The following is a 27333-nucleotide window of genomic DNA, read 5'->3' as shown; positions in this document are numbered from 1 at the left end:
TGGCCTGTAATACTATTTATCCACCTAGATTTTTTTGTTCCTAGTTGCTGAATTTTGGAGATATCAGCTGTAGAGACGTCTGCCTTCTCTCCAATGTAATAGGCACTCAGCTTGTGGTGCTAAAAGCAACAAGAAAATACATCTGAGAAAATCAAAACCAATGCCTCTAATAATCCACAGACCTCGTTGTGAGCAGTTTTGTGTAGGAAGTACTTTCTTTCTAGTGGAAAACGCATGAACATGAGTTGCTGCTTTATATGTTTTGCTTGATTGTGTTATTGTGCAGCTTCAGTGTCTTAAAACATTGCATTCACAGAGGTCACAAAATAACACAAGCCAACTAACAGATCAGGGCACACACAAAATAGCACACACTTAAACTGATCTTATTTTTTAAGGTGGCTACAATACAATTTGTTGCTGACCCTGTCTTAGCTTCCATGCTGGTACTCCTCTCTGCTTCTTCCAACAGAAGTGGGGGGTATGTCAACCGCTATCTACACTCACTAGATAAATACCTCATACATCCGCACTTCAAAAAATCCAAACTATCCCTTTAAAGGATATAACCTGTTTCTAGCATTAGTTGTTACATTATTTTTGGTGAAACCTCTTGAGATCAACATGTTGGGTCACCAGATGCTCCAGATACTGAGCAAAACAGGTTAAACACTGAATGTTTACAGGAAGTGCAGCAGAGTTTGACCCAGATCTCAACCCTGATCTTGTCTGAAGAGTAGCAGAGGGGTGGTGTGGGTTTCCTCAGTCGTCAGTGTTAATGGGGGTGTTAATGACAGTCAGTCTGGTCTGAATAATTAACACCAGAACAGGTGCGTGTCAAAGAGTTTGTGCTGCTGACTCACATTGTCGATGGCCCTGAGCCGGAGTCCCACCTTCCCGTCCTGGTCCTTACAGAGGATAATCTCCCGCAGCCCTGGACGGATCTCTGCCCTCCTGATGCCCATGTCCGCCCCCGTCACGGGCCGCACCATCGCCCCAACGCCTGAACTGGCGGGCAGCGCCACTTGCTGAGGAGGGGGGGGAGGAAGCCAGACAGCGAGGGAGGTGAGAAAGTGACGAGGTGGGTTGAGAAAGAACAAGAAGGGGAGGTGAGAGGAAGAAAAGATTAAAGAGGCATGTTACATTAAAATTCAGCTGGAGATAAAATGGAATGCTGCATCAAATAGAGGCATGTGGGAGGATTCAATTTCATCTCCTCCTCCACCAGTGAATGAGATCAGGAACGATTCAGGCACTGCTTTAGAAAGCCTCATCATTAACATGCGTTGCACTGACAACTAAGAAATTAAGAACATTAAAAAAAATCAAGGTAGAGGTTAAGATATCAGCAAAAGGCAGAGAACACAGATGGTTAAATGCCAGCTGATGAGCTCGGGTGCTGAGAGAGCCTTGACATCTGCAGGATCCTCATGTACACACACGCGCAATTTGAGGGGAGTAAAGAGCTCACACCCTCCCACACACACTGCTCCAGGCCTGCAGTGAGTCACTGGGTAATGTGGATCTCCAGGAACAGAACACTGTTATGCTCTGGTGTATCTACTGAAAACAGGTTTTAATCACTGAAGTGCTGGTGGTTTGAAGTGAGAGGCTTTTATGTGACCTGAAAGCCAACATGTCATTTGCTGTAATATGTGTCTTGTTTTTTTTTTAATCTAAATTATATAAACAGTCATTTTTGGATGGAATGAAGATATCAAAAGGAGAATTCCACTGATTTTACACATCACAGTCTGTTCACAGGTGTTGGAGGGTTGGGTTGAGTAGGTTTCCAGTTTCATCAATCTGTTATATGTGCTTTAGAGCTGCAACAATTAATCGGTTAATTAATTACTGACTCTTTTGATAATCACTTAGTCAGTTTAAAAAAGTCAAAATTGTCTGATTTCACCTTCTAAAATGTTTTTTGGTTTCTTCACTGCTCTATGACAGTTAACTGAATATCTTTGGGTTTGGAGTAAAATAAGACATTTGGGGACGTCAGCTTGATCAAAATTTTTCACCATTTTCTGAAATTTTTAAAACAAACAACTATTAAGAGAGAAAATAATCAACTGATTAATCAACTATGAAAATAATCATTAGTTGCAGCCCTAATGTGCTTAAACTTGATTCCATGACCAACTGAACTGGCATTTGTCATTATGAGACATTCCAGCAAATGAAAAGTTAGCCTACATCAGCAACCTGTGCCAACACCGCTAAGTCCAACTTGTATTGTATTAGTAATAAGCAATATAACAATGTGATTAACTTCCTCAGGTTGCCAATGTCACGTACAACATCACCTCTGGAGAGATGCATGCTAGACACTTGTTTGTGCCCAGAAGGCTGCAGCTGCACTGTTGTAATGAGAGCTCCAGTTTCCCTCTCAGAAGCTTCGGAATTCAGCCTTGAACTGCAGTGTGTTTTTGGAGACTAAATAAATTCACAATGATAATCCAACAGTAAATGTCTTCTGTGATTAGGTATCCATTTTTGCACTTTGAAAAGTGTTTTTGTTGTTAGCATAGTTGTTAGCCGTCTACTTACAATGCCCTGATGCCTTGAGTGAGGCTGACTTGTTGACCAATCAGAGGCTTTGTGTCTGACAGCTCTGATCTCAAAGCACATAACATGAGATTGACTTTGTTTCAACCAAACTTCTCTGTTTTGCTCTGTTTCTGGTTTACACCTTCATTACCATGGTGCTGGCTAATTTGCACATTTTGTCCTCACTCCCACTCTACCTCACTGCACGTGTCTTATGTATAAAAAATGTGAACATATTCCTTTACATTTTTTTTTTATGTACAGTGTTCTTGTGTACTACATGTATGTAGTGTGTTCTCAGTTTCACTGAGCAGTTTAAGAAGAAAAATTAAGTTGAATGACTGTTGTGCGAAATAAAAACACAATGTAAGCCACTCCAAAGAGGCTGAGTAATGTGGGACACCTAGTGGTGAAATTCAGATTTACCTTCCCATTGACTTAATATAAAACCGGTTTGAAAATGTTTACATTGGCCCAACCCTAATGGGAGGTTAGTACTGCATATGTGGGAAAAAAAACAGTTGTGTAAAGCCTTTTATGGCTCCAGAGAAAGTTGTGTGAAATCTGACAAAAGTCCTCGAGTGATGTCACTTGCTTGAGTCATTGTTGGTTAGCTGTGAAGTTCAAAAATGAAAACAATCCGGAGATTTGGATATGAGGCTCCAGGCTACATTAGCCACTACTATCAGCATAGCAAACCCCATTCTGCGTGTTCAGGTTGCACTGTGGGTAATGTAGGCACCAGACAAGGAAGCCTTTCGTTTAAATTGTCCTGACAAACAGTGAGTGCAATGCTAAATCAGCAGGGCACACTTTTTATAATACAGCTACACTGTCAGATGTTTGCACACTCTGACACACAGTCCCAGGACACACACACAAACACTTACATTGTCAGCTACAGGCACCAGGGCCAGGTTCCTCTGGACTTCATCGCTGTTGAGGGCCAGACCCATGTAGTCTCCCAGCTCCTCCAGGTTTGGGTACAAGCCTGGGATGATGAGAGAGACAGAGACGGGGAAGGAGACAGGGAGGGTGAAAAAGACAGCAGAGACGAAGGTGGAGAGTGAGACACAGGTAGTAGGTAGGGTAGAGAGAGAGAGAAAATGAGCTTACCAAATGTTACACAATGTGTACATATGTAACTACATACTGTATGTCCTGCTTCTAATGACTGACAGCTGCATTTAGTCTCCATGTGACTGAACCTTTTGTAATGCTGTGAATTTGAGGTCTCAGGTGTGCAAACATTGTTATATATGCTTTACCAAAGTAATCTTTTTAGCTGATCTCATCCTTTCCTGCACTTTATATTTTATTCATGCCGTCCATCACAGCCACATGTTTGAGCTATATTGAGCCCTCCCATTGGAAGAATGCTGATAATGAGCACTCTGTGTTGCAGTGCAGTAAAACTTTCCTGGCATCAGTGTTCAGTTCCGTGCTGTGACGTAAAGGTCACTACAATCTCTGTCAGCTATGATCTGTGTTTGTCCATCCTCCCTCTTTGTCTTTCTCTTGTATCAAGATATAAATATATACACACAAAGTTTTTATGCAAATTGGTTCCGCCTTGTTGCGTGTGAGTCATGAGGCCTTTTAAATTCTAACACACTATTACAGAGTTAGGATTACTGTCTCTGTCCTCTGTCTTCTACTTCTGCTGCTTCCCTGTTTGGACAGCGTGTACCTGCCTGTCCCCCTTCTCGCCTGCTTGCCTGACTGCATCTTTTTTCTGGCAACAAGAGCCTGTCGTTGACTTTGCAGCACAGCAGTGATTACTGCATCTATCCTGGCAATGGTAACAGAAAGGACATGTAAGGGAGTTTGTAAGAAGTAGGAAAATGAGCATAAGCTGAATCAGCCAGCAGCTGTAAAGCAGCATACATATGCATTATAGCAGGTTATTTAGAATTTACTACTCATTCGCACTGAAAAGAAAGACATATGAAAAACTCATATGTGTCAGTGCCAAGAAGAGCAGTATGTGGTTTAGCTGGGGGTGCAGCCTAAAGAGTTAGGTAGGGGTTAAAACGTAGCACTCTAATTAAATGCTACGAGGGGCATGCACACACAGGGGCTGTAAGAATTAGAAATGAAATTAGAAATCTCCCTTATTAAAGCATTATTATCTATTAAAATCCCTCCATCAAGAAATAAAATAAATAAAATAAATGAAAGGTTTAAAAGAGCACAGGCACAGGTGGGAGCAGCAGGAGCATAATTTATTTTAAAAATTCTCCTTCCACTGTCTCTCCCCTGGCTGTTAAATAAAATAAAATGAAGTATGTTAAATAAATAATAAGAATAAAACAACAAGCAACAGGTGTTCTTTTGCTGAAAAAAATATTTGTGCAACGAATTAATCAGAATGTCTGGCACTTTCATATATACATATATTTATACACCGAGAGTAAAGTGCTAAAAATATTGAAAAACACATAACACACAAGAAAAGCTTTAAAAGGTAAGCGCTATAAAAGGATAAATAAGTGCTATGTATAATCCAAACTTCAACATTAAAACAATAAATGTTTTTATATGTATATATCTATATATATCTAGGAGGCCAATTAATTCAGTTTGTAAAATATAAAAGAAATAAACTAATATAATATAGGTTTCTAAAAAAAAAAAGGACACACCCCTTAAATAATTAATATAAAATTCATAATAATTAAGATGATATGATAAATAGTCACTCCAAGGTATATTTTTATTCCATAATAAATCACATTAGGGTTAGGCTTAGAATCCTGCATTTAGGAAATGATGGTTGCTTTTCCATCATATTCCACCACCAACAAGGAAGCATTCCACTACTATATTTTGTCTTTTCTTTTCCTGTATACACCGAAAGTAGAAATGCAGGGTTCAAGCATGACCCAATGGCCCCTGGCCACAATAAAATACTCGTAATGTACTGTGGTGTGTGACAACATTTTCCTCAAGTAGCCAAGACGTCTAGCTAGTTTTTTTCAGGAACAATGAATTCTCAGAATACCACATCACAATTCATGGAAAAAGTGGACAGCACAGTATCACAGTTAAGGAAGGCTGTGTTGGGTTGTCTTTTCTGTATTGTTTTTACATCATTTTCCATTTGGGCCACCAAATTTAGGAGTTTATTGGTCCATGAAGCCAGTGCTTCATAATCTTCATATTAGCATCTGTCCCTGGGGAATGTATCACACTGTGCCATAATTGGAAGGAAATGAAAGATTTACTTTCAGCAGTCTAACAAACATGAACCACATCCAAACCTAATTAGATAAGTTCGCCCACACAGAGCTAGAATCAGCTTGTCATGTTATTAGTATAACAGTCATGATCTATAAATGTTAATGTCAGTTGCGCCACCACTTTGGTTCACACTGAAATATCTCACCGACTTTTAGATGCATTGCCAAAATTCTGTACAGACATCTAGAGGAAAAATCCTCTTGACTTTGGTGACCCTGACTTTCCCTTTAGGGCAACCAGGAAGTCAGCATTTCTGGCTTTCAGTGACTTTTCATCTAGGACTATCATCAGGTCAATGCTTTGGTTTATGACCAAGCACCTGCAAAACATTCCCACCAGCCTCAGATGTTCTTCATGTTTAGTGGTCAAACTATGTGTTAGCAATGATATTGTATGCATATACTTAGGCACAGCCGTACTTTGCACATTTAGCAGCCTTACAGAGCTGTTAGGATTATTGTTGACTCTTAGTCTTATATGTATATAAGTAACTTTTATTTAAGGTTGCATGGTGGAATTGCACAGTATAAAGTCAATTAATTGATCAAAATAAATTGTCAACTATTTTGCTATTCAATTAGGCTAACTGTTTCATATTCAAGCATCTTAATTGTAAGGATTTTCTTATTTCCCTTGTCATTTTCATAGTAAAAGGAGAGTCTCTGGGTTTTGGGCTGTTGGCTGGACAAAAGCAATCACTTTTGGCTTTTGGGAAATTGTAAGGAACATCTTTTACTTTTTTGACATTTGTAGACCAAATGATTAACTGATTAATCCTAAAAAAAATAGGCAAATTAATTGCTAATTAAAAAAAAGTGCTAGTTGCAGCCTTGTTACACTGCACAGGATTTTCATATAAACTTCTTGAACCCCATTAAGGATCAGAACGTTTTTGTGATCCAACCAAACCTCTTCCACACTTATTTGAGGAGAATCATACCATCAATTGTTGGTATGTGCTGTGTAATCAGATGCAAACAACATCCGAGACCAGTTCTCAAGGACACAGACAGTATTGTGTAATGAGCTGAGTATTCCAAAGTACACTATAACTAAAATATATATAATATCCTATATTTTAAGAGGAATAGAAAGTTTTATTTATAAATCAGTTTCCAGACCAACAAAGCAAAATTCAAAGCTTCACAATCACTAAACTTTAGTAACTGTGAAGATGACTGATTGTTATATTATAAATTAACTGTGTGAGTAAACAGTTAGCTGACAGCATGTAGAGCTGACTCATTTTTATTCACTGTGCCAGTACAAATATATAACCAACTGTCAACAAATCAAATACATGCTCCATACAATACAGAACAGATCATTTTGGGCTTTTTACACTTCCCCAAACAGGTTTTAGCCGCAGCAGCTTTAGAAGAATGATTAATAATGCAAATAATGTGGATAACTCGATTACATGCATCATATTAACAGCTAAAGTATCAGAGGTCTTGGTTTTTTCCCTTATGGTTGGCTGGGTGATCTTATCAGGACTGACTGATGGCATGTGTTTACTATAGCTGTCAAAAAAAATCTATACTTTTAAATACAATATGTTTAAAAACAATGCAATACTAATCTCTTTTAAGACCAAGAGTTCAAAATAGAGCTGCAATGATAAATAGAATAATCTAATAATAGAATATCTTTGGCTTTGGGGAAAAAAGATATTTGAGGATGTTATGTTAGGCTTTGTGAAACACTGATCTTTTACCATTTACTGGACCAAGTAGCTAATCAACTAATCTGGAAAAAAATGATTAATTGATTATGAAAATAATCATTAGTCGCATCCCTAGTTCAGTGCAGTTTTTATTTTGACAGTTTTTTTTTCTTTTTGCTGTGGTGTTGAAAAAGGTATCAAGTATCGTCTTTTTATCGTAGTATTGTACTTAAGTTTAAAATTCTGGTATCATGACAACCCTAGTGTTTACTAGTGCTGGAAAGTTAAGAGACAAAAGCAGATACAACGAGCTAATGGTGAAGCTGTGTAAGTGTGAAAGTCAAACACACACCAGCACCATCTACATACAACACCAGGAAGTAGCTCAGGGATTTTGCTCCAGGTCAGTACTGGTACGAATATATTATTTAGTGATGCTCTTTGTTTCAACAGCAATGACTGTGCAATGATTGCAGGTGGAGATAAGTCTAAAGTCAACACAGTTTGATTAAGTCACTTCAACCACATAAACACTCCACCCAAGCTCACAGAAACCAGCCGCTGTACAGTTACAGGTGATGGCTCTGGTCATGGCAAAGAAAATGAAGAGAGAGAGAAATACCCACACGTTGTTGGCCAAACATTAAGAAGTATGTAGGTATATAAAAAGTATGATCGTGATTCATCCTGTACTCCCACACTAGACCTTAATAAATAATAAAAAAAAAATACATTAAATATATTTCATTATTTCACAAAACTGAGAATGCCTACTCAGATTAGTGTTCTTTTCCTCATTTATGTTTTTGTGCTCTCCTGTTTTATCACCGAACTCTCCCACACAGTCCTGCTCCACATCAACCCACAGACACAAATAAAAAACTGTTGGCTTGGGAATGAACTCTGCTCTTTTTGTCAATTCAGTACTATTTCAATGTTCTTGCAATTTACCCTTCACCTGATTCTTCCTCTGGCCTATAGTGCTATTTATCCATATAGATGGTTTTGGTGTGAGCTGCAGATTTTGGAGATTCTCTCCAATATAATGGAACCAAATTAAGGGCCCAGTGCAGTCTGGTTGTTGTAGGTTTTCTACCTTTTGAGCAAAAGGGAATACCACAGCCCTTTTTCTGTTTTCTCTGGCCATGTAGCACCAATTTAAAAAATATTACTGTTTGCAACGATTAATCAAAAAATAGATTATCAAATTAACCACCAACTATTTTGATAACCTTTTAACTGGTTTGAGTAATTCTTTAAGAAAAAATAAGTCAGAACTCTAGGATTTCAGCTTCTTACATGGGAATATTTTGTAGTTTCTTTACTCCTCTATGACAATAAATTGTATATCTTTGGGTTGTGGACAAAAGAAGACATTTGAGCACATCATCTTGAGTTCTGAGAAACAGCGATCAACATTTTTCACCATTTTCTGACATTTTATAGACCAAACAACTAACTGATAAATCAAAAAAATAATCAACAGAGTTCAAGTATGAAAATAATCATTAGTTGAGGCCCTAATTTGTGTCTTTTTACTGCAGTTTAATAAAAAAAGAAAGCATCCTTTAGTTAAGGCAGAGCCAAAATACAATTTATTTTGCAGTTTTGAAAACCTTGACAGGAAAAAGAAAGGTCATGTTCAGGGTTCAGTGTTAATGTTTTTTTTTTCATTTGCTTGGCTGAACAGCTGTGTAAGAAATCTACTTACCCAGAGTCAATTTTCACTTGCCCCTGTACAAACTGTTTTATTTATTAGTGGTTAATGAATAACAAGGGCTGCAACATCTATAAAATGCCAGAAAATAGTGAAAAATGTCCAAAGTGACGTCAGTAAAATCCAACAATATTCAGTTTAATATGGCAATAAACGGATACAAGTAGGAAATCTCCATATTTGGGAGACTGGAAACAGAAAAATGTGTTCAATTGATTAGCCAAAAAAAAAAAAACACACACACATACATATATATATGTATGTATGTGTGTATGTATGTATGTATGTATGTATGTATGTATGTATGTATGTATGTGTATATATATATATGTTTTTTAAACAACTTTACCGGCAGGCAAGCAAGGTCCCAGACTTAGTTGGTATTTCACTTGCCCTGGGCAAGCTGCAATTTACAGCATTAGAGTATCTGGCTGCAATATGGTCCATTATTGAGGTCAATCAGGCCGTCCCCTTTTTACCTCCCTCTCAGTCTCTTTACTCCACACCAGGAGAACAAACTCCTCCCGTCTCTCCTTGAGCTCACACTTACACCCCTGGGTCTCTCCTCCCTCCCACCCACCCTCCTTTTCAAACCAACTCCTCCTCCTCCTCCTCCTCCTCCTCCTCCTCCTCTCTTTCTCTCATCATGCCCTGTCCCAGTACAACTGCCAGAGCTGGTCTCCATGGTGATTCACAGCTAGCTCTGCTGAGGTAAAAACAAAAGAGCAAAAGCCCACAGGACTTTGCATCTAAACAGAGAAAAGAGAAACTGAATGAGTGGGAGAACGAGGAAAGGAGGGAGAAGTGAGTGAAAATCAGAAGAAAAGTTGCGGTCTGGGATCTCGAAAAGGCCCCTCACCCATCATTTAGCCACTTTTAATCTTGTGGATGCCTCTTTTCTCTTTTTTTTCATTCTGCCTCGCTCTGGCTTACTGCAGACTTCATGTCTGCCTCCACACAAACTGAGAAAAACATAAACCCCTGAGCAGAAATACAACAAGAGATGAAGAAACACAGAAGGAAATCATAGCCGGTGTGGGGGGCCCATTTACTCCAGTTATTGTCCAAAGAGCTCATAACTCCTCCTCCCATACCAATCCTCTCACTCCACCCGTCTTTATCCTTCCCTTAATACTGCAGAACTGTTCTCCTCTCAAGAGCAGCATAGGCTCAGAAGCACAGACCCCCCACATAGACACATCAACAAGTATCCAGCATGGGGAAAGATACAGAGAGTAGATACTGGTGAAGGTCTTTCTGTTATAACTGAACACTGACTTTCCTGAGTGCAGAGAAATTTGTTACACAACAGGGGGGTAAAATGCTCCCTAAAAACTTTCTGTCGTGCATGTGAGACTCACTTGATCCTGGCATCCCAGCAGTGACAGTCTGAGGCTGGTAGGTTCCCTCAGTGATGGCTGGCATGGGGGTGGTAGTCTGGGCAAACTGGGCCTGGGCCTGAAAAGCAAGCAGACACACTCAGTCAACTGGAAGTGTAACTTGGACATAGAAATGGTAAATACTGGATGAAAGGCAACTGTCATCAGTGCAACACAGACAAGAAGAGAAAGAACTTGTTGGAGGAGGAGATATGAATCTTCATTACAAAGGCATGTTAAAAACACTCAGACTCTGAAAGAATGGTTTTGGGAAGGGAGAGTTCACCCCAAAATCAAAAATACATATTTCCCCCCTGGTCTGTAGTGCTATTTATCCATCTATCTTGTAGAGTTTTTGAGATATGGGCCTTCTCTTACTTTAGAATCTAGTGGAACTACTTTCTTCTTACAAGACAGAAAATAGGTTGCACATGAAACTGCTCATAACAAAGGTCTGTGGATTATCTTGAGTAACTAGGTCATGATTTTTGGAAAGAGACACTGGTTTTGAATTTTAAACAAAAAAAATGTTTTGGGTGCTTTGAGCACCACAAGCTGAGTGTCATTTTGTCCAATTATACTGGAGAGGAGGTAGATATCTCTACAGCTGATATCTACAAATCCCTGCAACTCACACCAAAACTATGCAGATGGATAAACAGCACTACAGGTCAAGAGGAAAATATGTATTTTTGATTTTGGTGTAACCTGTCCCTTTCACAATTTAAATGGAGGTACACTGGGTAAACACAATAAGCAATACAAGTGATGATATTCAAATTAAGTGACTGCAAGCAATTTCTTCCTCCACAACAATGTACAGAGTCAACAAATTATAACTTCAATGACAAAAACGTTGTGTTAAAATGATTAAGTTGAATGGGTACTAATTTCTCCTATTTTCAATTCCCCTGCAATCTTGTCATATTTGCTACATTTCTCAGTTTTCCAGGTTGGAATCATATTTGGTTTTTGCAAAAAAAAAAAAAAAGCCGAGGCTGGGTTGGGATGAAAAAATTAAAATGATGCTCTGGTTTGGATTGGGTTTGTTCATGTCTGCTTCCTCTTCAGGGCAGGGGTGTGTTATTTAAGCAACAATGCATGAATGCAGCACATTGTCTATTCAAGACAGCAAATATTCATGCATCCTAGCCAAGGATGGAGGGCATCAAGCAAATGGTTTCAAGTAAACCATGATGGTTGGATTATGCAAATAGCTCCATTAACAACAGTTATAGCTGAATATTTTTGTCATGGATACAAGACAAACATCCTTCTAAAGCAATCTGGCGTCAGATAGTCATGGAGTGTACTTGACCTGTCTAATCCACTCTTCAAAAGGACAGTTCATGAAGACATGGACTTGACTCTTCTGTTTTTCCAATTCCACAGTGGCTTCAACACTTGCAAGCATTACATTTGACTGATTATGGATGATGGTGTAATTGTAATGCCCCTTTATCATCTGAACTTTGGTTATTATATCTTGGGTTTTGTTTTAAGTAATTATTTTCTCTGAAGAGCATTTGTTGTATTAAGGCTGTCAAAAGTATCAAAGTACTGATATCTTTCCAATACCATGTGTTTAAAAACAATACAACACTAACATGATAGTATTTAAAGTAAGAAAGCAATAAAAAAAAAAAAAGATCCAGTCCAGTTCAGTCGTTATTGTCTGAAATTGCAGCAAAACTATGTGCAGGTTGTTTCTCATCTCATTTTTATGTAACAAGGACTTTTTTCCTCTTCTTGTTGTGGTATAGAAAGAAGTATCTTTTTTATACAAGTACTGTATCAACATTTATAATTCTGGTATTGTGACAACTCTACTACGAATTGTACTGTACTGTACTTTCCGTTACATTTTTCCAACTATTATTAATGTAACTGTGTAAGCCTATATTTTGCTGAGCTCTTTCTTGTTGCTGTTGGTTCACAAAAAGATAAAAAAAATCCATTAATATACTTAGAAAAAAAGAGCAAAGGTTACAGTTGAGTTCAAAAGTTAAAGAAGATGACTATGTCAATGGTAAGACTCGAACTTTATTATGTCTTTAACTGCATAATGTGTATTACAAATAGTCTATAAATATAGCTATATATACTACAGCTATAACTGTATAAAACATTTTGATGGTCTGACTGCTCAGACTTGTAATCAGGGTAACAACAAGGGTGTGACAGGGTAATACTAATACTTCAGTTTCCATTAACTGCGTCAGGCCCGGGTCAGATACAGAAATAAAGAACAGAATGCTGGTCAGGCTTGGCTCTGGGTCTGTTACTACTCTGTCTTACTCAGGTCCAGTTTGGACAGAAAGATGTGGCCTGAGCTGCACTCTACTGCACAGATGATCAGGAAGTAAAAGCTCTGTTTGGAATCTAGCAAAAAATGCCAAACTCCATTTTTGTCAAACTGAACATAGATGTCTCGAGTCACTCAGACACACTTACCCGGATAACCTTGTCGACCTTGAGGTCCTCGAGGGATGGATACAGGGACATCCTGAGGAGAAAACACAAACAGCTGTGAGTAGAAGACCTTGAGAAAGAGAGGATGGCGTGGCTGGATGAGATAACAAACAAACCAGATACATAAGCTGCTCCAGACTATTGACCCTGATAACCTCATATTACTTTAATGTCATCCATTACCTTTAAACTCCATTAAGCTGTATTTTATATTGACACTGAATCAGTTGCTTTGATGTGAAAGGGATGCGGGTGCAGGTGATTCCACTGAGAATTCAAACCAGCTCTGTAACTGTATGCAGCTTTTAGCCACATCCTGTTTACTGCTTTGGTTTTCTGGACTGACAAACCCAAAACAGTGCTGTTTACCTAAGCAGCGACGTTCAGCGAGCCAAAATGAGCCAGATATTCTGCCCAGGAGTTGGCTGCACAGACCAGCGAAATGTATTCGGCAGGTAGCCATTTCTTGCAAAGTAACAGTCAGTAAAGAGACCAAAATGTCAATAAGCGTAGGTAGGACACCAATAATTGCTGGAACGATTAGTCAATTGACAGAAAAGGAATCAACCAAAAATGCCAAACACTCTCTGACTGCAGCTTCTCCGGTGTGAGAAGATTTTGGACTGTTGGTTGGACAAAATAAATTAATTCAATGACAACAAATCAGAAATTATAAAAGTTACAGTGGGCATTTTCACCATGTTCTCATATCTCATAAACAAACTGGTTAATCAAGAAAATAATTAGCATAAAAAATTGTTACTTGCAGCTCTAGTTGAATTTATTAACAAACATGATAACATTTGTCATTTGATACCAAATTTTGATACCTAAGGATTTTTGACAGTTATTTATATTTTTATATAGCTTATGTATATTTTAATACTGTACAGATATTCCATCAGTTTCTTCATTTTATTCCAGTCATCCAGGTTGATTAAAACAGGGTCATTTGTTTTGCAGAGTAAAGTTCTTGTGGGAACACCAAAAGAATTGACGATTAAAAAAAAAAAGAAAAGAAAAGAAAAATCCAGTGCGCCCTATGTACTGCCTCTTGCACTGCCTGTAGGCACCTACATCTTGAACTTGAACTTTGCTTTACTCATGTCATTTTTTCCTGACTAGATCCTTGCTTGTGTTGTATCAGCTCTCAGATATGCGCTGCTTTGGATAAACGTGTCTGCTCAATGAAACTGTAAAAATGAATTTCTTTAATTGTTGCTAGGTACATTTCTATCATCTCAGTATATATTACCAGGTTTGGATGGTATCAAGGTGTTACAGTACTCCAGGGTATTTACAAATCCCTAAGGTGAATGAAGATATCATTTAAGTTGAAACTGTTTTTTTTTTAATGGTGATTAGTTGGTTGGTTGTTGTTCTTTTAACTGGAAAATAAAAATATAAAATGAAATTAATTTAGTAAAAATAAATTATTAATACTTAAGTTATTAATAGGGAGCTTAGCTGACAGAAGAATTATTTAGAGATAGAAAAGAAATAATAGGCTTGTCATTTCTGCTCTATAGCCTCGGTTCACCTCCATAATTAATTAAATATAACTAGATATGAAATCATAAAAATATTGCCATATACAACTCTATTTTGACATGACTTCTTCCAACTATAAAAGCAGGTTATGATACATTTGTAACTCATCTCTGTTCAGCTAACCAATGTGTTTGTATCCACAGCAACAACTGTCATTGGGTCCTTTAGCAATCTATGGAACGAGGGTATTTATTTCCTAAGTATTCATAAATTTATGGGCCATAAGTATTTAAACCCAGAAAGACGGCTAATTGCCATTTGTTTTTCTCACATAAATACCATCATATACTGTATATCCCAGTGAAATGTCAGAATAGTATGAAGGCGTGAAAAAATAGATACCTCCCACACCTATTTATTAGCATGCACATCACAATGTTGCATTAATAAACAGCACTTGAGTGAGAGACAAATATATCTAAGATAAGGAGTTCCAGTGTGAATACAATAACAGATAATAGATCATAAACAGTACCCAGTATGTTTCCATGAAAAAAAAAAAAAAACTCAATTGGCAGCACAGCTCCAAAAATAGCAGAGCAGCAGAAACTGCCACAACACGTCAGCCAATGGACTAGTATACACATTGACAACGTCAGTGCGTGTTAAGCACAATGAAAATAATAGGAGCACTTATTCTGATGTGTGTGTCATGACTTTGTGACGTCACATCGATCACTTCACCCTGGCACCACATCTTATCTTCTCATGCCAGGTACATGTGTGGACTATGTGTGTCTATGTGTGTCTTATTGCTGTAAATAACGAAGATGGGGATCGCAGTACCAGGTGAAATGAGGACAGAGAATACATGAGAAATAAGAAACATTTAACATCTTTCCATTTTATTCATCTGCTCTCAAGCTCAACTGCTTTGTGCAACTACACTTGATGCTGTTTCCATGACGAAGCCGTTGAAGTTCATACAAAAGCATTACACTGGAACACACTTCAGTCAGTACATACAGGTGGCTCATGTGTATAGGATGCCACAAAAAAAATACATAAGTAAAGATGGCTGGAGGGAAAAACAAACATGAGAGCACAAAAGCACGGACAATGGTTCATGGCACTCATGGTCTTATGATGCTGTAAAACATCATGGTGATAATAGTGGTCTATTCTGACCAAACTGTTCTCTAAAGAACTCATTCCCACAGTCAGCACATAAACAAAACAGCGGCCAGAAGCAGGAAGAGGAAGTGAAAGATAGAAGTCAGTTATCTGTCTAAGATGATTAAGCACGCAGTACAGTAGGACAGGCTGAGACATGCAGTAGGGGCAATGACAGGTAATAAACACTCATTAAGTATGTCTGATTTTGACATCTGTTTGTGAAATCCAGTTCATTCTTTCATTTGCCTTGATAAACACTAATACTCACATTTCCCTCCAGGGCAATCAAAATTTGGAACAAAAAAGAAGGGTAGTGGCTGCTAGTCAAGCACACTGATTACATTCTGTTCACATTAGAAATACCAGCCTAGAGGACTCTAAAATGACAGAAAAGTGTGAAAAACAAATCAGAGTCCAAACTGACATCTTCAAATTAGGGTTGTTTCAATGCCACTGTAGGGTTCAACCTTAATATTTTATTTCACTTGCCTGGTAGGACAAATCAATCAGAAATCTACTTGCCCAAAGACAATTTTTACTTGCTCCTGTACAAAGTGTTTTATTTATTAGCAGGTATCAAATGACAACAGCAACTTAAGTTAACTGTCACGTCTAATCTAGGGCTGTTCTACCTATAAAATGTCACATGATCATGACTATGTCTATCCCACTTTTTCAAAGTCCAGGATCCTGCTACCTCCCAGCAGCCTGTGTATTGGCAAGAACGTGGTCATACAAAACATATTACAATACTGGAGTTAAGACTTGGTATATTATTGCAATATTACAATACTGTAAGTGAAGTGATTTATTGTTTTTTTTGTTCATATAATGTGTCATAGAATAAAGAACACACCAGTACATGTATGACATTTGAGATAATTGTTAAATTGGACTTAAAAAGTTTACTTTTTCATACAATCAGAACAGTGAAGACACTGTCATCAAGCATTTGGGGGTTTAAACACAACACAAAATGAACCACTGTCACAAATCTTGAATGTATCATGACACAGTGTTTTTGAGAATCGATACAGTATCACAAAACATAATGTTGTGATACTTAAATGTATTTAGATTTTCTTGTACCCCAACCCAGCATCGTTCTGTACGCAAAATTTGAATGACAGCAATCATATCACATCAATGCAGGGTTAGTGATATACACTGTTAAATCACAATAATATGATTAGGGCTAAACAATTAATCAAATACTACTGAAATCACAAGATGGCCAAGTGCAAAATCCAAATTGGAGGAGGTGCAATTTTTTGATGAAGGTGAAATTTGTTACATTTGTTGTTGCATTCTCTTTTTCCATTCCCACTAAAATTGTGGCTCATATCATGATCACAGTATCTGTCAAAATAATTGTAATAGGATTTTATTTGCATATTGTTCAGCCCTATAATGTATGTATTTTAAAACACTGGTATTTGGTCGGTACTCAGGTATCAGATTTGGCATCAGGAAGGAAAAAAATGTTTCGGAACATCTCTTCAAATGTCTTATTTTGTCTGACCAATGCTCCGAAACTCCAAGATATTCAACTTAATATCGAAGGAGACAAAGAATATCTGAGAATATTTTTTGTCATTCTGGCTTAAAAACATCCTTACTGATTATCAGCTAATTATTGCAGCTCTGCTCCAATACAGATTCCAATACCGTAACTCAGAGTATATTCTGATAATTCATATTAATCCACTTTCAATGCTATTAGACTTGCACCGATTAATCTGCAATGCTCAGAAATGGGCGGGTTTTCTGCGTGACCAGCCCTGACCAGTGACCAGCCAGTCAGCGTCACAAATCCAATTCTGTGTCGGTCATTGTCACACACCTTCTGCACGATGGTCACGTCATGTGCGCAGCAGACAAACTGACCATGATATCAACACAGCACTGATAACAGCTACACACACTCTGACACATGCTTGCTTGAAGCTGGTGTCATTGACAGATTCCAAGAACAGGATAAAGAGAAGACAGACAGTCTACAACGAGACATAGCAGCTGACAATGTCGCAGAACAGCCGTAAACTTTGTAGCTCTTCAGGCTAATGTTAGCCAGCAGCAGACTGCTGTTCACAGAGGGACTGTTAAAATTTCACCTCCTGTTCTGGCTGAAGAATAAACAACCTGTGTTGATGCGTCTCCTCAAACATTTTCTCATCTAGACTTGTTTAATTTCTGCACCTGTTTTTCTCTCAGCAAAGTTTTACCGCAGCAAACTGTTGCACCACGTCAGTCTCCGGTTTGTTTACATCTGCTTCCACAGGAGATCACGTGAAATCTCATCCCGCGAAATCCTGCAAGATTCCATGATCTCATGAGATCACGTTCACTTGATTCATAATCTTAATATAAAACTATAATAAGGCCTGGCTGTAACCTGGAGGACTTTGGAGAAAATTTAAATTGTATTTAATGAATATTTAATAGTCAGTGTGTTATTATGAATAACCAATTTAATTTTTACAAGAAAAGTTGCAAAAATGTTTGTGAATGCTGTCAATTACAATTCTTAATCGGCCAAGAAAATTGAAATCAGTGCATCTCTAAATGCTATATTTTGCCTATCTATTTCAGCTTTGTTTTACTCAATGTGTGTTCCGGTTGTTCACTGTGTTTCCTGATAAACCTTTCCCCTCTCTGTTGATTTTAACTTCTTTAAATGATCCCTGGAATAATTCCAGTCTACTTGCACTCTATACTTGTGCAAATTCCAAATGAACTTACTTGGACTGGAAAATCAGCATACGTCACTGCATGGAACTTAATTTAATGTAGGTTACATGAGGTCAAACTGTGCTGGCGAGTTTCCATGACTGAGGGAAGAAACTGATAAAGAAAATGCTGAATTTAATAATGACACTGGAACTGAACTACCATGCTGTAACAAAATGATTTCCACCAACACTGTTGCATTTAAGTATCTCAGATGTATTTCATGCAGATTGGTAATGTCATGGCCAATAGATGAATCAGTTAAGGTCAGGGACCTACACATACACCAGTGTATCAGATCACTGAGTCCCTACAATGAAGGCAAAAATGCCAAAACATGATCTTAAAAAGCAAACAGATTTCACTTTAGTCTTTCCAATCCTTATATTTTCATATGGAAAAAACAATATATGGACAGAAGCATCACTGATTTCTTCAACATACTGTAAAAACGGTGTGTCACAATCACAAGACATGTGACATCACTTAGTCAATAAGGAAGACAAAAACAATCTGAGGAGGATGACAGGAAAACATAAGAAACAGCTGAGATTATCATGGACGGATCATGAGACAACGGGCCCCTGGGAACAGACATGTAAAAGACCCCCCATCCTCTCTTTATACGAGCACACCCAGATTGAAAGAGACACAATGTCTATTTGTAGCTATTTTGTCCCCGTGTAATAGTTTAGTGTCTCTTTGTAATCGTTTTGTCTCCCTTTGTTGTTGTTTAATGTCCCTTTGTAATAGTCTTGTCTCTTTGTAGTCATTTTGTCTTTCTTTGTCATAGTTCTGTGTCTCTGTTGTCATTTAGTCTCTATTTATAAAAGTTTTGTGTTCCTTTGTAGTTGTTTTGTCTCTTTGTAATAGCTTTGTGTCCCTTTGTAGTTGCTTTGTGTCTTTTTGTAATAGTAATATATCCCTTTGTAGTTGTTTAGGGCTTCTTTGTTTTTGTTTACCACTGTGGTAGTTTTGTGTCTCTTTGCAATAGTTTTGTCCCCCTTTGTAGTTTGTAGTTTTTTGTATTCATTTTGCGTGTCTCTGTCGTAATTTGGTGTGTCTTTGTATTTGTTTTGTCTCCCTTTGTGCTAGTTTTATTAGGGCCCGAGCACCGAACCGGTGCGAGGACCCTATTGGAATCGCAAGAATTATTATTATTATTATTATTATTATTATTATTCTCGTTCACAATACTTAATCGCATTTTTGGGGGACTTGCCATATAGCTAGGGCCGCCAAATTTGGCGGGCGCGTCAGTCCCGGCGAAAAATTACGTATTTTAAGGGTCTCGAAAATGGGCGCGGCGAATTGGCTCAATAGCGCCATCTATAGACGAGCCCCGACGGCATGTTTGTCCGACGTGCACGAAACTTGGAACGCAGATAGAACACATCGGGACGCACAAAAAAGCCTCTTGGAGCCATGGGCTAAACCCTACAGGAAGTCGGCCATTTTGGACGGCGCGGCCGATTTTGGCGTTTCGCACGTGTCGTATTTGAACGAACTCGTCCCACACGATTCGTCGTATCGACTTCAAAATCGCTGTGTACCATCTAGACAACATTGTGATCAAAAGTTATTGAAGGTTTACGTTTTGGATAAAGGGCCTGCGCTCCAGGTGGCGGCGAATTTTGATGTCTCGCCATGAAACAGGAAATGGCTATAATTTTGGGGTACATGGTCAGATCTGCACCAAACTTCATGTGTATGATCAGTGTATGGGCCTGAACACAAATATATGAAAATATTCCATAATTATCATAGCGCCCCCTGTTGGTGACAGGAAATGACATGTTTTACAGTTTGAGGTCCTGATCCCAGCACGTTGACCATATGAAACTGCAATCTGGTCTGAAAAGCCTTAAGACCATGATGATGCTACATCATGAAGATCAGGGCGTCTCGTGAAACGGCGTGACCCTGGCGGCGTGGCGAAGGTCCATGTTTCACCAACACACAGGAAGTTGCTATAACTGGACTGTACATGATCAGATCTGCCTGAAACTTGACATGCTTATTAAGAGTCCCAGTCTGAACATATGGTATGAGTTTCGTCCATGTCCGTGGCCAAATGGCGTGGCCACGCCCATTAACGCGTTTCGCCAAAACACAGGAAGTGGCTTTAGCCTCCCTGTACTTGGTCAAAACTGCCTGAAACTTTACATGTTCATTAACAGTCCTGACCTGAACATGTGATATGAGTTTTGTCCATGGGCGTGGTAAAATGGCTTGACCACGCCTTTTGACGTGCGGCGCCGCAAATACTGAGTTTAACCGATGTTTACAAAAATTGGTACACATATCTATCACATGGAGATAAACAAAAAAGTCTCTTGGACCCATAGGCTAAAGTCAACAGGAAGTCCGCCATTTTCAATTTCGTGCTCAATTTTGGCATTTTTCACATGTCCTGTTTTAACTAATTCCTCCTACACAAATGTTTCAATTGACTTGAAAACTTGAGTGGACCATCTTGACAAGTGTGTGATTAAAACTTATTAAAAGATTTGGTCAGCGTTAAACGCTGTGGCTGTAGCGTGGCAGCGAATTTTGGCGTTTCGCCATGAAACAGGAAATTGCTATAAGTTTAGTGTAAATTGGCCAATCTGCATCAAACTTCACATGTGTGATAATAGGCATGCCCTGAACACATCTACGTAATACTGTGGGCATGAAATGACAGTGAATTCCTTTAAAAAGTAGTTCACCCAAAAATGAAATTGCACTAAATATCTACTCATTCCTGTGCTGATGTGAGGAGGGATGAAGATCTCCAGTACACCTGTGTGCATGTACTTCCAGTGTCAGAGACTACAGTTGACAATGAGGCTGGAAACACGGTGTAAATGGTGTCTTTTTGGGTTACATTTTACTGTCACCTCTTACAGACACTTAAATCACACCACAGGAGCGGTACGGACACATTTTCTGGGTTATTTGTGCGCACTTGAGGTCTTTGCCCATCCCCGCATCGGCACGGGGGTGAGTGGGTGTCGAGAGCCGTTTGGTTTTCAAGGTGGACTGTGGCTTCGGGACGACGTCGGACGGTCGCGGCGGCGCGTGGCCTCTCCGCCCGGGGCGGGTCCGGGCGGCGGGCGGCGGTGGCCGGCCCCCCCGAGTGGCGCGGGGGTGCTCGGGCCCGGTCACAGCTGCTTGCAGCTTTAATTTGTCTTTGTAGTTGTTTTGTTTCTTTTTAATAGTTTTGTCTCTTTGTAGTTTTTTTCAGTTTCTTTGTTTTTGTTTCACTTTGTAATTGTTTTGTATCTCTTTGATGTTCCTTTGTAGTTTTTTAGTGTCTCTTTGCAATATATTTTTGTCCTTTTGTAGATGTCTTGTGTCTCTTTATACCCGTCTAATGTCTCTTTGAAGTTGTTTAGTGTCCCTTTGTAATCAGTTTGTCTCTTTTGGTGAAAGTTTTGTGTGTGTTTGTAGTCGTGTGATTGATTTTCACAAAGAAATGCTAATAGTCATTTCAAACAGATGCTCTGGCCCAGGGGCCCCTGAGCCTGTTCCCAGAAGGCCCATTTAGTAATCTATCCATGGACATTATGACCAACCTCCAAACACACCACAAAAATCCAATAACCTACTGATAGACACAAGAGATACAAAAGACAGCAACATGAAAAAACAAACCTTTTGTTCCTTTCCACAAAAAGATAACACACACCATACTGCACCAAACAAAAGACCACAAAAAAACTCTTTTCAAATGTTTTAAATAGTACAAAACATTCTAAAATTAGTAGCCACACTGATATGTCATGTGCACAGTGGTAGGATACGTGGTCAAACATTCATTTTGACACCAGCGAGCAAAAATGCATGGAGCGACAGTCGCTAAAATAAACCATTTTGACCACAATCACATTACTGCAACATCTCACTCTCCTAGCTACTCCAGCCACAACTCTATTCTGCTATTCTCAGTCCTCACAGACAAGTGCATCATTGTGTTACACAGAGGGGCATTTTAATACCTTCTAGTGTTTACTTTTCAGCTGCGTTTGTTTGCTCGCTTTATATTCCTCCCTCATTCAGACTTGCTGGCCAGAGGTATAACTGAATAAGCCTGGAAAAAATGAGTGTTTGGGCAACTCCTGCAAATGACATAACCTAATCCTTGAGTCACTTCTGCAACTGCTGGTCAAAAGAAGTGGACAAGTGACGTCCTTTCAAATGTAAAAAATATACGTTTACTACACAGTGAATGAATTCTATGTATCTCTTTTGTACTTAAAGAGTACTTAACAATTTGGCCTCTCATTTACACAAATACACTCACGTGGATGGTGGCAGAGCTGCCATGCAAGGTGCTAGTCTAGCCATCCAGCAAACTGGGGTTCAGTTTCTTTCACAAGGACACTTTGGACAATAGGAGCCAGGGACTGAACAAGGCCTGGGCAATATAACTGAAAAACCTGTCACAACAGTGAAGTTTCATATTGGTTGACATTAATAATTATTGATCATGTAGGTTGTGACTGACAACATGTTGTGTACTCAAAGGGGTGGAAGCGGCTAAGGTGATAAAATGAGCTTGTCGTAAATTCGCTGGGTGATGTGGACAAAATCAAATATCAAAATATTTTTGACCTTATACCATAATATTGATATTGTGAAAATATTGTAGGAATGGCTATTGGTGCTTCCACAAAATATAAACCTATGGTATTTTTAAATTCAATATTATAAGTAATGATGGTATAATAAATATGTGGGTAAAGGCAAATCATAGAACAGCTAGGACAGTCTGGTAAATTCTGAAAATGACACCACTTTGCTGTAATGCAGCTTTTAAAACCAGGAAAAGACAACATTTATTTCACATCATGATACAACTATATCCAAAATCTTTCACAATATGCAAGTGTGTCTTAATTTCTCACCATCTCAGCCACAATGGCATAGTTCAGAAACCTGGATAAGGTGTGTAACAACACATTATGTAATAACACCACATTATGTAAATGTTATTTTGTTCTCGTTATGTAATAACACCTACATTTTGTAACAATCTGTTGCATTTTGTAATTAAGAACTTGAACCATATTGTGTAAAAAAATGATTACATATTGCTGTGGTTTGTTTTTTTAACAAACTGCGTACATGTCAATAATCTGGGTTCTATCAAAGTAATCCAGGTAGTATATTCAGGATTCTCAAAACCAGGATAAAGTCTCATCGTGGTTTCTAAAACTGGGATAAGATGTTTACATGTGCAAAATTTAAATAACCTGGATTAAGACTGGGCAATATATCAACATTATATCGATATCAGATATGAGACTAGATATCATCTTAGATTTTGGATATTGCTGTAGTGTGGTATGGCATAAATATTGTCTTTTCAAGGGCTGCACTACAGTAAACTGATGAAATGTTCTGAGCTCACCAGACTGTTTTAGTTGTTTTATTATTTGCGATTACCCACTTAGTCATTATATTATGATTATTGATGATTAATCAAATATCTCATTGTATTAATATTTTGTGAAAGTAGCAGTTGTCATGTCTACAATACCGTCACAATAATGATATTGAGGTATTTGGTCAAAAATAATGTGATTTGATTTTGACCATACTGCCAGGCCTTAACGGAATGTTATTTCAAATAAAGTATGCATACTGACATATATATTGAATATAGTGGAATAGCCTAAAATTATTACTTATAAACCATATTACCCACCTCTAATCCGGATATTCCATAAGCCTGATCATAACCAAGAAAACTAAAAAGTTTCCTCAATCTTAACCAGGATACTAGGCTCTTAGCGTAAACACACTCACCAAGAGCAAGTATGTAGTTTAGCAAAGATAAAGCTTTGGTGGAAAGTGTAAAGGAAAAGAGGGGGCTAACTTCAGTAAGCCTGAACGAATTGCTTATATACAAGAATGTGGTCTTCTTGGCAGCTTATTCCGGTCTATTGACATGGGAAAAAGAGACAGAGGGAGAGGGAAGCAGGAGGAGGAGGAGGTCTGACAACGGTAAAAGGAAACGGAGGTCTGGACTTGAATTGACCCACACCCTTTCTACTGTAGCCATTAAATACCAAGTCATATTATACTGCTTCACTGACATTACAGACACATAGCATACTAGAGCTGCAACGACTAATTAATTATCATTACTTGACAATTACTTTAATTGTCAACTATTTTGATAATCGATTTATCATTTTGGCTCATTTATGCAATAAAAAATGTCCAAACCTTTGGTAGCACTTTTACGGTACCACTTTACAACCACAAAAACATCATATGATTGTTAATTAACCATATAATAAGCATTATATTCTGTCTCTTGTTAACATTTAAGTTACATGTTAATTAGGGTACAAACTATTACTAGTATACGGTTGATAAAAATGTTAATTAACATGTATATTATGAAAGTAACAACTAAGAGACTATAAATGTTTATTCAAGGGCAGTAATTGTCCCCACACTTGTGCAATCTCCAACTTTGGACTTTTTTTGGTAAAGGTTGAGATCAGTGGACACAATCCATGGTTTACATGTAGAGGTTTAGTTTATTCCTTTTTTTATGTAGATATTCATTAAATCATAGCCTAACCAATCATTTGTTGGGGGTGTTATAGAAGTACATCAGTACTGTTAATTAATGACCTTTATTGTTAAGTGTTACCAAATAGTCTAATCAGGTTTTTAAATGTGAATATTGTCTGGTTTCTTCACTCCTCTATGCCAGTAAACTGAATATCTTTGGGTTGTGGACCAAACAAGTCATTTGAGGACGTCATCTTGGGCTAATCAACTTTGTTTTCACAATTACCTGACACTTGACAGACCAAACAACTAATCGATTAATCAGCAAAATAATCGACAGATTTATGGTTAATGAAAATAATCGTTATTTGCGGCCCTACAGCATACCGTACCGTTAAATAAACAGGCACAAGGAGCTACTCTATTTGTCTCAGAGCTAATACATACAGTTAAGGCTTAACTAACGTTAGCTTACCTATAACACCTTATGCGTTTCCTTTATATTCTGACATTGAGACAAGCGTGTTTCAATGAGGAACTAGCTACTGTTGTGTGTCTGTCATATGACTGTTAAGTTACGACATGAATTGTTGCAAATGAAAGCACGCTAACATTACGGTGCTTCACTGCACTGTCATTAATAATGAACAAAGCTCTCCACTGTTAGCTGCCTTTAACAGACAAACACATTCTTTAGTTAAATTAAATAAAAACAGAATGAAAGGTAAATAAATGAAAAGAAGAATGCCTTTTAGCTGTTTCCTTAGCTGGCCGTCTTTGTTCCCATAAACACAGCAGGAGAGCTAACATAGCCTTAACACAGCCGTTACGTTAGCTTGATAGGTAAACCAAACCTGCATGTTAAGCTAACAGTTACCGTAACGTTCGGTAAAGACGGACTCACCTTGAATCTCTTGGTTGTAAAATCAGCTGAAAAACTTGTGAATCTCAGCGGCAGCGAACTCCTTTATCTGTCTGTTTGTCTTCTTCGCCTCTGAGACGGACTGCACTGAAGCTGAAGGGGATTTCTGGAAAGTGATGTCACTGCTGGCTTCCTGGTCGTGCTAACCGCGTCAATCAATGTTGACGTCGTAGGCCACGCCCCGTATCGGTCACGTGAACTTTGACTCATTATGACCATTTTATACTGAAGAAACAGACCTGCTAATTATCATGACCTACTTAACCTCGGGGGGATATTTTGCCTCAGTGAGACACGATTTGGGTCTTTGTTTTGCTTCCCTGTGTGCTCTGTTGTTGTCATGTAAAGGCAGGTAGACTGTCCTCCTCTGTCCAGCATCAGCAAAAGGGACAGCTTTAAGTCCATACCACATTTTACATTCTCCTAAAACCTAGGTTTTCAACAGAGGTTGCCAAATTATTGTTTAATATATATATTTTTTACATTATTTTTATTTATTTATTTTTTCTTTTAAAAGCTTTTTTTTTTTTTTAATTAAAAATATGTCTGAAAATATACATTCAAATTGATGTAAAGCAAGAATAAATGTGTGTTCTGAGTTTGTCACACCACAGAAACGTATGTTACGAACAACCCATCCCTAAGTATTTAAAATTAGGTCTCAAAGTCATGAAAAATGAACAGTCTTCTCTGCTCTGAAACACTGGGGGCGTGTCCACTCTCCTGACTCAGTGTCAAACACCACTACAACCTGAAAACCACCTGAAACATGGACACTCTGTCTAGCAGCATTATTGGACATGTCCAGACATGTTTTAGCCACTAGAGCGCCAGGATGGTGACAGGATGGTATTTTTATTTTCTTCTGTGTCGGGTTGTTGGAACTGAAGTGAGCTGAAGTGAACTGCTGGGCTGATTTGGACTGAGAAAGAGAAAGGACTGAGAAAAGGTACATTTGAAACTGACCGCTAGGGAGGGTGAGGCCTGTCATTTGTGTGTTGGTTCGCGGACTGTGGCTCCAGTACGTCACCGAGCCATGTTTCAGGTCCGCCCAAAAAATCCTGAATACGAAAAACATGAACAACATTTTGACTCCACAATTCAGTACAACATGGTTCTCATTTTTTCATATTTTCAGCAACTATGTTCTAACATTTACAGTACAATGTGTTTAGAAGAAAAGCTCCCTTTTCTGTACACAGAATTTAATAAAGTACTACACTTAAGTATCATTTTGAAGTACTTGTACTTTGAGTATTTCCATTCTATACAACTTTGTACTTCCATTTTTATAGAAGACTACTGACATAGAGCTACCAAATTTATAACTGATGACACCAGATGTCTACAGTACAGAATGACATTTTGAAGTTGTTCTTCATTCTGTAATGAATGTACAGTAGGAACCATCCAGTGTGGCCTGTTTGGTCTTTTTAACCCCAAACACCATAAGACTTATAACACTCAA

The 27333-nt window shown here is 38.3% G+C and overlaps 1 protein-coding gene across 1 annotated transcript in view; it reads right to left on the bottom strand.

The window, feature by feature from the left end:
• The window catches only part of sdcbp2 (syndecan binding protein (syntenin) 2), a 33957-nt gene extending 7952 nt beyond the window's left edge, over nt 1-26005 (bottom strand). The window contains exons 1-5 of the mRNA XM_084721834.1: nt 25848-26005; nt 13013-13064; nt 10541-10637; nt 3444-3544; nt 864-1028 (exon numbers count right to left, since the gene is read on the bottom strand). Coding sequence (XP_084577960.1) covers nt 864-1028; nt 3444-3544; nt 10541-10637; nt 13013-13063 — 414 coding nt within the window. The 5' untranslated portion in view covers nt 13064; nt 25848-26005. The remainder of the gene's footprint in view (nt 1-863; nt 1029-3443; nt 3545-10540; nt 10638-13012; nt 13065-25847) is intronic.
• Nucleotides 26006-27333: the final 1328 nt, after the last annotated feature.

Source organism: Lutjanus erythropterus, chromosome 6 (genome assembly GCF_056507025.1).
Source record: "Lutjanus erythropterus isolate fLutEry1 chromosome 6, fLutEry1.hap2, whole genome shotgun sequence".
Classification (NCBI taxonomy): domain Eukaryota; kingdom Metazoa; phylum Chordata; class Actinopteri; order Lutjaniformes; family Lutjanidae; genus Lutjanus; species Lutjanus erythropterus.
This window is presented reverse-complemented; position numbering and strand designations above follow the sequence as displayed.